Consider the following 16,751-nt stretch of genomic DNA (forward strand, 5'->3'; position numbering starts at 1 on the left):
TTATCTCTACATGTCTTCAATCAAATGCTCAAAATATTCCTCTTTCAGCTGTATTAGTGTATCCTTTCTTGGAGCATATGTTCCTATGATAACCATTTCCACTCCATAAATATTGAATATTACTTATTATTGCTCCTTAACTTCTCAGCTTTCAATAGATGTTTTCCATTTCTTTTTATCCACAAAGAGACCTCAGCTCTCGCTGTGCTCTTTGAATGCAAAATATAAATATATTATACTTTGTCATAAGCCATCCATATCTACAGCCCTTATGTGACTTCTGCTTTGCATTCAATGTCCATCCTTCACCTCATACATCAGAACACTCTCTCTGATCTTTAGAGAGTGCATCCCCCCCCCAGGCAGCAGATGGGGGATCAAATATATTGAATAAGGACTTGTGGACCTAGGGGGCTACCATCTTGATAGTAAGGATAGTGGCATCCCTAGGGTTCCCTAACTGGGTTTGCTCTCTTCTTCTACTCATTTTGGGACAGTCTCCTTCCTTTTAGCTTTCCTGTCTGGTTTCTCTTGACCAACTTTTGTCTACTTCTGACCCCAGTGCTTATTAGAGTAGTTGAGGGATGGAGGAGGGTGTCTTTCTTTTTCTTAACTTAAGCTCATAGTCAAGGTGAAGACAGTCCTGGGATAGAGGTCCTTTGACCAGTGCCTGGTGTATACAGAGTACTTTGTTCCTCTAAACTTGCCTACTTTGGACAAACAGGCAGGTCAGCATCCATCCAGTTAGAAGAACACAGTTCTTACATCAGCAAACACGATTATGGTCAGTCTGGCGTTGCAGACCATGTTTTGAATACATCCCACAGAATCTCCTGGGAAAAAACTACCATGCTCCACCATAGTAAATTCAAAAAAGAAAGACTATTCTTTGAATCTGCATCTGCATTCAGGAATCAACCTAATTTAAACAAATACGGTTGCATTAAACTTCTCAAAATTTGGGAAACTTTAATTGTCAGAGATTCCTCTTTACATCCCAGGCCACCTGCAAATGCCCATAGAGGGCGCACCACCTAGATAGGACTTTAGTTTCACTTTGTATTGTATTTGTGTGTGTGTTGTTACAAAAAGTTTTTGTAATCCCTGATGATGTCCCTGTGAAGACGAAATACTGAAAGTATTAAAATTAGTTTTAATCCTTTCTCAGTGCTGTTAATATTCCATTAAACCTCTAACATGAATTGTTAATGGGGTCAAGCAAGGTATGATAGATTGTGTGGATAGTTTGGGTCTCCTGCATTGAGTCTTCAGACTCCACGGATGTGCCTGCACAATAATAATAATAAAATAAAATATTTTTAAAAAATCATATATTTACTATGATTTTCTAGTTGAAACAAGTGAATTTGATATTGCTTATTATCTTGAGTATGCATTTCAGTGTCAAGTATTGAACCTACAAGATGTCATGCACAAAATAAATACTAAACAGAAATGTGTACTAACTGTATTTTTTTCAAGCTCACCAAATTTTGACCCAATCTTTGCGTATTAGATTTATTTTTGTTTCCATTCAGTGAAAGAGAAAGATTGGATCTTCCACTTTTCATTTCAACTTTTGTGAGTTAACAAGATATATTGTGTAGGTAGCACTAAAGTAAAAGAAGACATAAAACATTCTTTGGTCTTGCATGACAATCTCAGTCAAGAGATTATATTCATAGAGTACATATAAAAGTGTATGATTTTGGGAACATTTGAACAATTTTTATTATTGAAAGCAGATTTTGGTGAGCAGGCTTACAAAGCATGCAACATTCATTTAAATATTTATTAAAAATTCAAAATTTTTATATTAAAAGATAATTTACGGTTGTTTATTATTAGATATTTTCTTGAAAAGGAAAAAGGAAAGGTCATGATGAATACTTTTATTTTTACATATAGTTTAAAATACTTGAAAAGAAAAAGAAACTGGTCCTCATTCCAGAAGTCCATAGGAATAAGAGGTCACTACTGAATTGGAAGAGCAAATTCAATAGTGACCCTCCCTGAATTGAATGTGCCAAGAGTCGAATTATAAGGTAACAGAATGCTCAGTCTTGAAAAGCTTTTTGTTTTTTATTACAATTTTTCAACACCTGCATTTGTCAGTATATGGAAACCCTGCAGTGATGTTCCTCGTCAATATGTGAGACCTGTCATGAAAATTATTCATGAAAGCAATCCATACATTACTTTTAGATTCCTGAAAGCTGCTTTTTGATTGACATTTCCTAGAGTAGAAAACAGCTGCATCAACCCAGATTTGAATCAGCTATTTCTAAGATGTGAGAAATCTTTGAGGCTTCTCACAATAGTTTGCTTGCCTCATTTGGAGGTAGAAGGGATTTTCCTTCTAGAAACTCAACGTTTTTTTTTTAATCATCATGTAAAATAGGTAAACTGGCCAACAAAAATGTGTACATTTTTTGTTGGCCAGTTTACACATTTTACATGATAAAAATCCAAGTAATTCTGCTTTAGAATGGGACCACACTACAAAGATATTATCCCTGAAATGAAGCCAAATGTAAAGTTGACGAAAAATGCTGCTGAAAAGTTGGTTTTCCAGATGTTCCATAAAGTAATCGGCCAACACTATTGGATGATTTCTTCACAGTGTGATCCCATTCTGAAGCAGATTTACTTCAGTTTTTGAACAAAATGCAATCCTTATGCACCCATATCAGGTTCACTATTGAATGTGAGTTCAATAGTGAACTTGATTGACTGTTGTCACCTTTTTAAGACAACTTTTGAAAGGAAAAGAGAAGAATACTTTAATAATCCTTAACTCTACAGGCAATATTGAACTTTCCGTTTACAGGAAAGTCTTCATAATACCTGTTTTTTCTTCACAAAAGACAGGTATTATGAAGTCTTCTTTGCAGATGTTGCACAATTTTTTCTTTAGATTCCCTTCTGTTAGAATTCAATAAAATAAGAATCACATTGGTGTCTAATGGGTATAATGAAACCAAGTAACTTCTATGCTAGTTCAAAAACCAGCATGGAAGTCATCTTTCCTATCTACCAAGGATAAATTGCCACCTTTATCCTTACTTGATGGTTATTAAGTCCTGTTCCTTTTGACTTTGCCACTTTGGACAGACTGGCTGTTCTGCTAAGATCATGATTCGAGAACACTAAGATTACGTTGGAAGTGTTCCAGCCTTACTTCTCTTGCATGGAGTGGCATGTCATCCAGTTCTCCTGCTCTATTCACATTGACATTTTGAATATGCTGAACACCTCCTGTTTATCAATCTCAGTTTTGACATGCATTTCTGTAACATCAGCAGTTGCCAAATCTCCACCTGGATGATACACCTTTGTAAAATTGACAACACAGCAACTCAACTATTCCTTTTGTCTCTGCCACCTTTCTACCATCAGCATCGATCCCAGCTATCCTTCCATAGTCATTTTTCCTGTTACTTGCTACAAAATGAAAAAAAAACTTTTGATTTACTTTGGCCTGCTTAACTAACTTTCTCTTATAATCTGATAGAGTCTTTCTTACCATACTAATCGCCCTCTTATTTTCACTTTGTAATGGTCATGAGTATGCTGATCACCTTTTTCTTTATATTCCCTCCACAGTGTTTTATGTTTATATCATCATCATCAAATTCCTGCCATGTATCCTCAAGGGGTGTACAGGATATGACAGTACTACATGAAAAAATTACATCATTACTACCTTCCTATCTACAATTTTCCTCCAAATCAGTCTGTTACTTGTCAAGACTCCAACATTATCAGATCTTATATTTCTATCGTCTAAGGCACTTGTTTATATGTTTATATATTTTTATTTTATTTATTTATTTATTTTTAGCTCTTGCTTTTTATCCCTACTCATCCACTTAATTCTCACTTAGTTTATCCACCTGACCTTGGATAGGCAGTCTGATACTGCTTCTCTCAAACAATCCCTGACCACTTCTTGTGCACTACTAAAACATTTTTTCCGTGTAGCTTCTTGAGCCATGGCACTGCTCCAAGATATCTCTTAAGTCTGTTATAATTTGACAGACTTAAGAGATTGACAGAGAATTCCACGTGTTTAACATCTTCTCATAACAAGATTGTATGGTCCCTCTACCAGCTGGAGGAAGAGTGTCTACCTGCTTTATGGATATATCCTCTGATGCTGTTACCAGATCCAGCACTCTCAAACCCCTGATTCCCTCTGTAACATATTTCAGGTAATTATTCCTTATGTCTCTTCAATCTTATAGAGGAACCTTCTTGTTCAGTTGGTATAAACCAGTGGTTTCACTTTTTGGATACTTATGTTTTTTTGTAAAAAAAAAAAATAAATAAATAAAATTATTGTATTCCCCCTATACTTTTATAAAACATATTGACCTGTAGTTTTGTTAGCATGTATTTTATTCTAGTAAAACTAAGATGTTCTTACAGTTTTCTGCTAGTACACAATTATGTTTCAAATCAAACTAAAAGTAAAATAGCATACAGATATTTATTTTAAAAATCATAACTTTAAAATTTCTAAGTATATTAATGACAAGTGTTTTTAATGCTATATTATACTGAAATAAGTGGATGGAATATTGAGTACATGCAGGATTTGTGCTTGAAAATAATAATATTGACCACTTCTTTGTGCTTCCCTAGAAAGGATTTTATGTGACCCACAGTTTGAAAACCACTGCTATAGACGAAGCTCTTTGGTCGGAAAGACCTGAATTTGAATTCTAGGACATGGAGAACTTGTTTCAGGGCTTTTCAAATGAAGGTAAGTCATTTGAAACTGTGTTGCCTCCAGTCCCATATGGAGGCAGCACAGTTTTCCCTCCCAGAAACTCAGGGTTTTTCATCCCCCCCAAAAAAAGGGAAATCAGTCAGACTCATGCAATTTCCAACCATATGACATAATGCATATAGGATTAACTGCCCTATTATATGCACCATCAGATCCCTAAGAAGCCAAGGTACTTGGCTGTGACTGGCTATTGAACTTAATGCAAGAGAGAAGATGGAATAGTATCTTATAGATAGGATATATTAACAGCCAATATACTTTATTCACTTTTTACATATTCTATGTGCAAAATTTCATCTTTTTTTATCAGTTTATTATACCACATTCTTCTTCTTCCCTTGCTAAGCATTATTTTTAAGACTTTTAGCTGATTGAGAAATATTAGTAATCAATCATCTTTTTATATAATAAAATTTGTTTAAATTACTGATTGATGTAAAATATCAATTTTATTATTTAGTTCTGATAAAGCTGAATATGAAAAACATTTAATAGAATTTTCCTACATCCAGCTATTCAATGGTTCCTTTTATCTTGGAAATTCAGTGCAAAAATAAAAAGTCAGCACAACATATGGTATGAACAAACACATGTCATATAGTATTTAGATTGTTTTACCATGCACTCAGTACTTCCTTAATAAATTCATTTTGCTTACCTTACTTTAAAAAAGTTCTTGAAAGTAACTCTTCACTCACCAATATTCTATCAGCTTAGTTGAATTTCAGTGCATCAGAACTATATGAATGTGATTCATATCAAGAATTATGTTCAAAGAGACTTGAAAATTTTATATATTTCAGCTTTATAGTAAATTAAAAAATGAAGTATTGATAAAAGTATATAGTGTATGAAAAACAATAATGAAGACTACTAATGAATGTAAAGTGATTTTAGATATTATATTGCCAGCAAAGTTTGGTCGATTGATAGAGCCTCTGCTACTAATGGTTCACACAAAAAAGTTAAGCAAGGTTGACCGCAGTTAGTAGTTGGAAGGGTTCAATCGTTCGATGCTGTTGGCATACTCTCCCTTGATGAGTCTTTGGACGCCCTGGAGGTGTCACATAATAATAATAATATAGTAATTTTGTTGCACACTAAGCAACAAAGCACTTTACATAATTCATTTTTCATTTTTTTTAGATAAAACATTTTTAAAGTAAGCATATCTTGTAATATGTTGATGCATATATTCTGTAGTACATACTGCCTGACCAGGAAATTAAAAATTTTATCTAAGCACTATCTCTCTAGATTCTAAAAATGCATTTAGTGTGGTATTGTGTCTGCTAATACGAAAACTTGAACTTTGTGGTTAGGTATAGAACATTTACTAAATTCCATATCTATAATTCTCACTTGGTTTGAGATCCGGACTAGGTCAAATAAATGATTTCACCACTGTGTTCCTCATATCATTGATATATGTATGTGACCTAAAATCTTCCTCCTCTCATGAATCTAGGCTGGGCAGTCTGTTTGGGTCCCAGTCCAGTTTCATCCATCTGCCTCTGTTTCTTCAACCAGTTGGTTTGTAGTTCATTATCTTCCTGGGTGTATTCTATCTTATGCCATTCATTCTAGATGCTCTTTATTTTTCTGTTTTCCATTATTGGTGTTTGGTTTAGTTCTTTCAGTATGTATGTCTTATATACAACCTGCTCTTCTTATATATTTAATTTCTGCTGCAATAATTGTTTTCTTATTCCTATCTCTTATTGTCTATGCTTCACTGCCATGTAATAATGTAAGTTTTGATTAATATATATATATATATATACACACATTCTTAGGCTTTTTTTTTTTGAATGCCATTATTTTAGTTTTTTTTTCCTGAGAGATTGACATATTGTTTTATTATTAAATTCATTTTATGTATAGCTCTTTGGAGACTGTCCTCAGTTGTTCCAAATATCAATTGTGCAAAGAGTAAGGTATCTAATATAAAATTATTTTCAATTTGAATTCTTTCTTCATTGGTTAACCTCCATTCTTTGATTAATTCATTGATACATATTACAAATAATATTGGAGAAAGAAGGCATCATTGTCTAAGACCTCCTTAGACAAAGATGTTGCTTTGTTACTTCAAATGTTTTGGTTCTGATCTCACTTCTTTTTAAGCTATTGTTTTCTCATATAGGCTATAGGGTGATTTTAATAAATTTATAGGCAAGTCGTTTTTTTTTTTTTATAATCTATGCAGGATCTTCCTTTTCTAAAATCATTCTGTTCTTTAGTATTTTGGCACATATTTTATAACTTGTGTTTAATAAATTTATTCCTCTGTAGTTGTTATTCTTACTTCCTATTTTAAAGATGGGAATCACAGTTCATGGTTCCAGTCATTAGGTATTCTTCCTGTGTCATATATTTTGTTTATTAAAGTAAGAAATCAGTGGTGAAATTTATTTCCTGCACATTTTATAAATTCTACTGAGATTCTATTATCTTCTTGTGATTTTCCATTTTTCATTTCTTTTATTTAATTCTTCTGATGTAATGTTATTTGGGAGACTATTATCAGTTACATCTTGTAAAAAAATCTTTTAAATAATAATGCTATTTATGTCCTTTCCAAAGTTTTATAATAGTCTATCCATAGCTGGTCATCTATCTCTCTAATATTTTTTCTTTCTATAAGAACTTTATTGTTTTATAGTGACCTAAAACTTTGTTTTAAACACAAAGTGGTATTTTGTTATCCTTTCTGAGATCTCCTTAGACACCTAATTCATACTTTGGGCCATTCCCTATATCATTTCATTTTTATTTTCCGCAGCCTTGTATAGTGGAAATAAGTCACAAAGTGTCCATTGTCTCATGGCTGTCTTCATCCACATTGCAAAAAGAGTGTAAATCTGGATTTTTGGCTACAGCAATATTTCTTTACAAGCTGTAGCAGTCCAGTCACATAACTGTAGACATCATTTGAAATCTTCATTTTCAATTTTCATCTGAAGTGAATAGGATAAATGACAACCTCATTTTGCATTGCTCCTGTGTGTGGTCTGAATTGGTTTGTGCTTGGCCTGAGTTGAAGTATCATATCATGAGTGGTTTACAATGCAACGTAGCAGAGATTCAATCAAAATCTTGAAAACTCTGTGGTCTCCTTGTTTGCGGCATTTTGTTTCAGTGACAGTTACTTTACTCCTGCAGAAAATTGATACTTGATATTCTGACCTCATTTTACATACTGGAATGCAGTTATATCATATTTTAGAAGGTTTTTTTTTTTTTTTTTTGCATATTCGGGCATATTAAAGACTTTCAAAATAATATATGATCATCTCAGTTGCTCCCATAATTTGTATAATAATCTTTTCAAGCACTTTGATACAAAGGAGAGTAAGGTTCCAGATTTTCTGACCAGGCAGCATATTGTATTGTAATATGCTAATAAATAAATATGCCTAAAATTTTAAACATATTGTTATTGAATCTACTTTATGCTAAAAATAAATTCCTTAATATTGAACACAGATTATATGAAACATTGGAGTCAACTTGCCTGTCGCTTTAAGGTTTGCTCATATCCAAAATATTTGATGCAACTTGGTCAGAAGCTAGTTTGCAAATTATGGCCTGTGAGGTGGAAAACTTGATTTTATTGCAAGTTATTGTGAATCATGATTGTAAAAATTCTTTTTTTATTTTGTACAATATTTCATGTTATAGGATATTTTAATTTGATATAAACTATAAATGATCTGTACTTCAAATTGCTTTGTTGTATTATTAAATATTATATTACTTGATATATATTGATTTCTTCTTTGTCTAAAAAATGCAGAAAAATTATAGCTCAACAAAATACATACTTTTATATTCTGAAGAATATCTTTTAAAAAGTCATTGTTCTAGACTTTCATAAGAGTTGTGTTTTTGTCTAATATTAAAGATAGAATAGCACAGAGTTAAATGTAAAATGAGATATTTTTTTAAAAAGAAAAAAAAATTTATATTTTTTACTGAAATATTTCATTAACATATTCATGTAAAGCACATGGTGATATGTAGTTCTCATAGGTTTCAGTTCAGATATGGATCAACTGCACGCTAGAGTTTATATATATATATATATATATATATATATATATTTAAATTGTTAGAAGAAATCATTCTTCTAACAAAATGGATATGAGATAGGATTTTTGTCTCAGGAATTGGCAGGATGAAATTCACAAGAAATTTTCGAATCTTTCTTGTTTCGAGTGTGCTGGGAAAATCAGCTTGAGACATATTTCCCAAATTTATTAAATCTGAAATAGAAAAGTGTTAAATTTATTATAATTTTTATAATAAATTTTTTAAAAAAGTTAGTAAAATGAGTATTGTATCATACAGATCATAGACAATCGTTAAAATTTTATTACGAATTTATCAGCTGTATTTAATACAGTGTTATTTGTCATTTTATACATCTGTGTTTCTTTTAAATATAATACAATAATATCCTTATATGACTATAAATTAAGTGTAATGAAACAGCCTCACCTAAATACTGTAGACATTTTTATTACACTTAACTGCTCTAACTTGATTCAATCACAGAATTACCCTTCTCATCAGGTAGTTCATTGGTTAAAAGCACAATATCTGTACCCAAGAAATTTTCATACAATTGCTAAAGTTTCATTTTAACTTTTAAATTTGGATTGCATGTGGAAGCTGTTTAAAATTTACCCTGCATAAATCATACTGTTTATTTACCACGCATGGATAGGCTTCTGTTCGTCACACATGTTGAATTGGATTTAAACAGTATTGATGCGAACACAGATTGATAAGAAAATTGATTATTAACTTAAAAGTTAATATTTCGCTGGTATTATATCCAGCATCTTCAGAGCACACAAATGTGAGACAAGCACAATTCAGTGTAACAGTGGGACTAGTATAAGTAATTGCAGCATGCAACACAAGACTAAAGTACTAATATGGTGGCATCTAAGTTAAAAAAAAAAAAAAAAAACAGTAGTCCAAAGTTTTGAAAAAAATAAAAATAAATACAATTAAAATAAATATTAATTTGGTCTTAGGATGACTGTCTCCCAAATCTTTGGTAGATTTATACAGCCATACTTGTTAAGGTTTGGAGTATGCTTTAAGGCTTCTGTTGATTCCAGGAACAACCTCTCTGACTTGTAGAAGCTTCTGTGCAGTACTTTTTTTTTTTTTTTCAATTGATCCTGTGTGCTGGGGTATCCAAAGCATGGTCTGCCAGACCCGCTTTGGATACCCCAGAGAAAGTGCTGGATATATTTTTTGTGTTCACTGAGGCGGATGTCCACAGTTCTTCCTGTCTGTCCATAGTAGACTCGATGAACAAGAACAGGGCACTTCATAGACTCCTGGATGTGATAAAGAAGTGAATCACTCCTTTATCACATCCAGGAGTCTATGGAGTGCCCTGTTCTTGTCATCGAGTTTACTACAGACAGACAGGAAGAACTGGACATCCGACTCAGTGAACACAAAAAATATATCCGGCACTTTCGCTATGGCAAGTCGGGTCTGGCAGATCATGCTTTGGAGCACACAAGATCAATTGAAAAAAAGAAAAAAAAAGTACTGCACAGAATCTTCTACAAGTCAGAGAGGTTGTTCCTGGAATCAACAGAAGCCATAAAGCATACTCCAAACCTTAACAAGTATGGCTGTATAAATCTACCAAAGATTTGGGAGACAGTCATCCTAAGACCAAATTAATATTTATTTTAATTGTATTTATTTTTATTTTTTTCAAAACATTCAAGGACTACTGTTTTTTTTTTTTGTTTTTTTTTAACTTAGATGCCACCGTATTAGGACTTTAGTCGTGTGTTGCACGCTGCAATTACTTACACTAGCCCCACCGTTACACCGAATTGTGCTTGTCTCGCATTTGTAACGAACTTTGTTTGTGTACTCTGAAGATGCTGGATACAATACCAGGGAAATATTAGCTTTTAAGTTAATAAATAGTTATTTTCTTCTCAATCTGTGTTTGCATCAATACTGTTTAAATCCAATTCAACACATTTACCAGTTAATGCCTTTTATTCCCTTATTGTTAGTAGGCAAGGTATTTTAAATCTGTCTAGGTTTTGGAGACTGAGTGGGCAGTTCAGTCTCCACTGGTAGCCAATCAGAGAGCTGGCCCATGACTATCACTAATTATAGGTGGTACCGATGAAGAGATGGGCAAACAAGTGCTGCATCTCTCTTGATACCTTAACAGGATATGTTACTGTCTGAAATAATATGGATTCTACTGTCGATTTTCTTGAGTTTACGGGACAAAAAAAAACCCTGAGTTTCTGGGAGAAAAAATCCGCTTGCCAATGCCAGAGATCAACTAACTCGGGAACTGGTTGAAGAAAGGCTTAGAAAAAGTTCCTCCATTCGGTGACTAGACTTGAACTTAAGTCTATTTTTGGGTGGGCTAGCACTGAGGATTCAAGTGCCATTTCCACTGAGTATATTTTTATTAACACTGAAGCATCTATGTACAATCAAAATAAATATATATACAACTATTTACAATATATACATTTGTACACAGAATGCTTATTCTAATTGACATTTTGATTTACATTTCTTGAGGCTACTTCTACTGAGGTTATTTGTGTCAACAACAGCAGCTGTGTACATTTAAAAATAAATATATATACAGCTATTTACAATTTGTACATAGGCTGCTAATTCTATTAGGTATTTTCATTTACTCGTTACAATATACTTATGACACCTGTTTTACAATCACTGTTTAAATAAGATACACCATCACATGCTCAATTTCTATTTTCCTTATTGTCCTATTGAATTGCTTGAGCTGTTATTTTTGTTGGTATATGTTACATAGTGATTTCAGTCTATTTATAAGTTCCATTATCAGATCAGTCTATTCTCGTTTATATATACACACATATACACACACACACACATATATACATATACATACATATATATGTTAGCATTGACATTTTCCATATGTACAATTTGTTTTACATATATCTTCATTTTATATCTTTGTTCACATATTTTGGATGACTATTTTATTAACTTAATTTAAATGCACATCTTATTCTTAAAATAAATACATTGCTTATGTTTTTATTTACATTTATATATGCATATATTTTGGTAGTATCTCTATATCTCATGCAGATTTTATTTTTTTGTAGGCACTCTTATTTTTACAAAAAAAGAATTCCATCTTGCTTTAACATTATATTGTTTGCTTAACTTAAGAGGTAAATCTGTAGTTTCTTATATACAAAGTTTTCTGAATTGCAGAATTAGTTACAGGTCTATAAATGGATAATATATCCTATTAAAATTTTGGGTTATTATCATGTTATGAACTTATGTTATCTGCATTTCTTACAATTGACATTTCTACCGTCCTTGTGTCTGTATATACAAGAACATATACATATGTCTGGTAGTATATCTTAATCTACATATTTATTACTAGAGTAGTATTGACTTATCTTAAGGAGTAATTTGCTATTTACTTTTCATTTTTTTTTTTTCTTACACAATTAGATATACACATATATATATATAACATTCTTATCCCTTATATATAGGCATACCTATATATTAATATTTTTATTATTTTTTTTTAAACTTTTACTAATTGATTTATTTTAATTATTTTATATACATATATACTTTTTTTTTAATTTTTTTATTTTTATTTTATTTTTTTATTAGATTTGATATCTTGTTGTCATTATTCCTCTCGTTGTGGCGAATGAGCCTACGTTAACAGCACCTTTGTCTGGGATTATGCTTTTTGTTCAGATAGTGGGTTATCATTATTGTCTACCACTAACTACGGGGGTTCCATTATCGGTATAAGTTTTATTTTTCCTTCTTCTTCTCCTTCTTCAATTAGGCCGAGTTTCCTCCATTGCTGTGTTGTTATGCTTTTGGTTTGTGTAGTGTTTATGATAATTTCCTTTAAATAATTGTTAAATTTGCTAGTATGTCTGGTCTGGTGTCTCTTCCGTGTATTTTGTCACATCTGTGGGACCATATTGCAAACATTGTTATTATTATGATTATTAGTTCTGTTTTTTTTCATTTTTTGGTCTTCCAACCAAAATAATGTGTTTTCAGAGAATGGTTGTGTCTTATGTAGGAATTTCTGTATGGTGTTCCATACTGTGGACGTTTTGCTATAGAACATCATAATATGATATATTGTTTCTGGGTCGGGACCCAGAAATGCCACTTCGCTGGGCCTTGTAGTGGGATTTTTTTTTGCTACACACCACATTTTTGTGGGGAGAGAGGCATGGTGTACTTTATAGAAGAATGTTTTGTATTTTGGTGATATTGGAAGTCGGAAAACTTTGCTAAGCACTGGACTTAGCCTAATTTCTCTTTTTCTTATTTCCCTGTGTTGGGGAGATGGGAATGTCACTTGACTTAATGTTTTATATAGTTTTCTTGGTTTAATTGTCAGTAAAGTTTCGGTATCTGAGTGTTTCATTATATATGTGTACCCTTCGGCTATTTCTTTGAACATTCTCGGGCTTGGTTTTTTTATATCTGGAAGTGAGCTTATAAACCTATGCGGCAAACACTTTTGTAAGAATGTTGCTGCATAGGCATGATAGGTTTTTGTGTGTGCTCGGGCTGCTGTTATTGCCCTGCCGATGAGAGTTTTCAGATGGATGTTTAGCAATGCTAAACCTCCAGCTTCAACTTCATGGAAGTGTTGATCTGCGCATGGGTTCATACTGAGAGCCCCAGATGTATGTAGCGCATAGCCTGTGTATTTTTTCGGCCCACCTTCCTTGATATGGGGTGTTGTGTATCTTGTACCACAGGCGAGATGTTAGGTAGATGTTGCAAACCCGGGCCCTTCCTCTGACGGACAGCTGTCTAGGGCGCATTGCATTAATTTTCTTCTTTATGCCGTCATGGAGTTCTTTCCACTGTTCTTCGTGTGATTCTGAGCTTCCGATGTTGATGCCCAGAACTGGTATGTAATTATTCACCTGTATTCCTGAAGGAATCCTTGGTTGGTTTTCCCACTTGCCAATTATTTTGCAGTGGGATTTTGCCAGATTCACATTAAGTGCTGATGCTTTGCTGAAGTCTTTTATTATTTTGAGTGTTGTGTCCAAGGATTTTTGTGTTCCTAGTGTTAAAGTGACATCATCAGCATATGCCAAAATTTTGGCGTCACTTTCTCCGTGTATATGTGTTCCTTTGATATTGTTGTTTGTGTTAATGGCTATAATGAGTGGTTCTAGGGCTAGAACAAATAGAGCCATGGATAGTGGGTCTCCTTGCCAGATGAAACATTATATTGGGAAAGAGGCTGAGAGATTTTTATTAATGATCAGCCTACTTTCCGCGTTTCTGTACAAAAGCTTAATCGTTTCTTTCCAGTTTACTCCAACTCCTATTTGGTCTAGTGTTTCAAACAGGTATTGGTGGCTGTGTCAAATGCCTTTTGAATATCTAGACCCATTACAATACATGGATTTTCTGTGAGGCTGTAATAATCGCAAATGCATTGGAGGTGCATTATTGTGTCAAGAATATTTCTTCCTTTCACTGCACATGATTGTGCTGGTGAGATAAGTTTATGGAGGTGCTTTTGTATTCGGTTTGTAAGTATTTTAGATATTATTTTGTAATCAGTATTCAGTAGGGTTATGCCTCTCCAGTTTTTTATGTCTTGTAACTTCTGTTGATCCCCAACCTTTGGTAGTAGTACAATGTGTCCTGTGTTGAATTTTGCTGACGTTGTCTGTGTTGTAATCATCGTGTTGATCATTTTAATAAAAATATGTTCAAATTTTGGAAGTATTCTTTATAGAATTCGCCTGTTAGTCCGTCTTCACCTGGTGATTTGTTATCCGGGAGCTGTTTCACTATAAGACAGCATTCTGCTACGGTGATTGGTGCGTCGATCTCCTCAGCCTCCTGCTGGGTGATTTTGGGGAGGAGTGAAAGGAATCTTTCTCTTTCTTCCTGACTGCTGGGTTTTTCTTGAAATAGTGAAGAAAAGTATTTTTGAACACCACGAATTATTTCGGAGTCTTTATTTAGGGTTTGGCCTTCGTATGTTATGGTTTTTATTCTCTGTTTTGCGTTCCGTTGTTTCTCAAACAGCCATGCTGTCGAGGTCTTCCCTTCATCATTTTCAATTATTTTGAGACCAGCACGTAGCCACGCTCCTATTTCCTGAAACTGTTTCGCTGTTATGCGGTTTTTAATTTCTTCTATTTCTGTTCTGATGTTTTCATTATTTCTGTCAGTGGTGATACAATTTTGATAATTTCTTCGTGTCAGCGTTCTGTTTGTTCCTTTGTTGCTGCTTTTTTATTCTACTAATTTTGATTGCTGTTTGTTTTGTCATGTGTTTAAATTTCTCCCAGGCTGTTATAGCATTTTCTATGGATTCTATTTTCTCTATGTTATTGTTGAATTCATTGTCATCTTTAAGGTGTTTATTAAATTTCCATAGGGGGAAATTTCTGTTTGTAAACTTATCAGCTGTTTCTGTTTGTTGATATTGTAGTTCAGCCATCACCATATGGTGATCGCTGAGCATGACAGGTGTGTGTTGTACAGTTTTGACCTTTATATTTCTGAATGTTTGGATGTATATGCAGTCTATTCTAGAGGCGTTTCCGTGTGCAAAATATGTGAATTCTTTCTTTTGGGGATGCAAGATTCTGAAGGCATCTGATAGGCCACAGTGGGTGAAAACTCTTGTGAAATTTTTCTGCAGAATTAAGTTTGGGTGTTCTTGATCCTTTTGTGGTTGTTCTGTAAAGTTCATATCTCCTGCTATTATTGGGTTATTTTTTTGTTGAATATAGTGTCGCACTTCCTCCCAGAAGGTGGTCTTATGATTATGTGTGGCTGGTCCATATATGTTAATTATGTTGTGTATTTTTTTCTGCCAAAGGAGCTCGACCTCCAGAACTCTATGCCTGATTACGACATTATGGGATAATATTTGGAGATTACCCGATTTTTTTTATTAGTGTAGTAACTCCACCTATTCCATTGGTCTGAGCCTCTTCGGCAACGATATGGTACATTGTTTGTAACTTGTATTTGAAGCTGTTTGATGGGTCAGTGTTGTGTAGTCTAGTGTCTTGTATCATAAGTGTATCGGGTCTGTGTTGAAAGATTAAATTAACTGTTGAATCGATGTTTTATTATTTAGCCCGTTTACATTTAGTGTGATGATTTTTAGATTGTGAGTCATAGTTAGAAAGTTGAAAGTTTTCTAGAGCCTTTTCTTTCCGCACACTTAGCTATTTTTTTTTTTCTTTGGGTTTTGACTTCCGGCTTTTGGTGATGTCAGGCGTAAAATTCATTTTTGCTCTCTGTACTGGGGTCTGTTTAGTATTCCATTCTGATTTCTCTACTTCGTTTTCTAAATCCGTTTTACTTTTTTCTGTAATTTGTGTTACCGAGATGGTTTGAATTATTTCACTGTTTGGAAGTTCTTCATCTTCAACCGGGCAATTATTATTTAATTCTTCATTTGTGTTATTCGGAGTGATTTTTTTTTTCTCTGAATTTGAAACTGACCTTTGGCTGTTAGTCTCCTTGCCCGCCCGGATAATCCCTTCCTTTGCCTTTAGCGGAGAGTTATTCTCATTACATTCCTCGTGCCCGTGGGTGTTAAGCCCTGGGGTGCTGCTCTCATTGACCCGATTCTCTGCCTCATATTCAATAATTGAGGTTATTTCCTGGTAGTCTTCTGCTTTTTCAAGCTCATCGCATGTGTTCAGTTGACTGCCCAAAGGGCGTGCGGCCAACATGGAGGCATATGTCTGCCCTGGACATTGTTTAATATCGTGTCCGATTCTCTTGCATCGCTCACATTTAGATGCTGTACATTCTCTTCTTAGATGACCTACCTGCCTGCATCTGAAGCATACAGGAGGTCTTCCTGGAATGATTACTAAGCCTGGCA

At 33.7% G+C, this 16,751-nt stretch overlaps 1 protein-coding gene across 2 annotated transcripts in view; it reads left to right on the plus strand.

The window, feature by feature from the left end:
- The window catches only part of Naa60 (N-alpha-acetyltransferase 60), a 151,535-nt gene extending 142,976 nt beyond the window's left edge, over nucleotides 1-8,559 (plus strand). For both annotated transcript variants that reach the window (XM_090404929.1, XM_090404930.1), the window contains one exon: nucleotides 8,283-8,559. In XM_090404929.1, the coding sequence (XP_090261055.1) occupies nucleotides 8,283-8,406 (124 nt within the window). In that variant the 3' untranslated portion in view covers nucleotides 8,407-8,559. The remainder of the gene's footprint in view (nucleotides 1-8,282) is intronic.
- Nucleotides 8,560-16,751: the final 8,192 nt, after the last annotated feature.

This window comes from Typopeltis vanoorti, chromosome 15 (assembly GCF_054136105.1).
Source record: "Typopeltis vanoorti isolate ZY-2024b chromosome 15, IOZ_Tvanoo_1.0, whole genome shotgun sequence".
In the NCBI taxonomy this organism is placed as follows: Eukaryota; Metazoa; Arthropoda; class Arachnida; order Uropygi; family Thelyphonidae; genus Typopeltis; species Typopeltis vanoorti.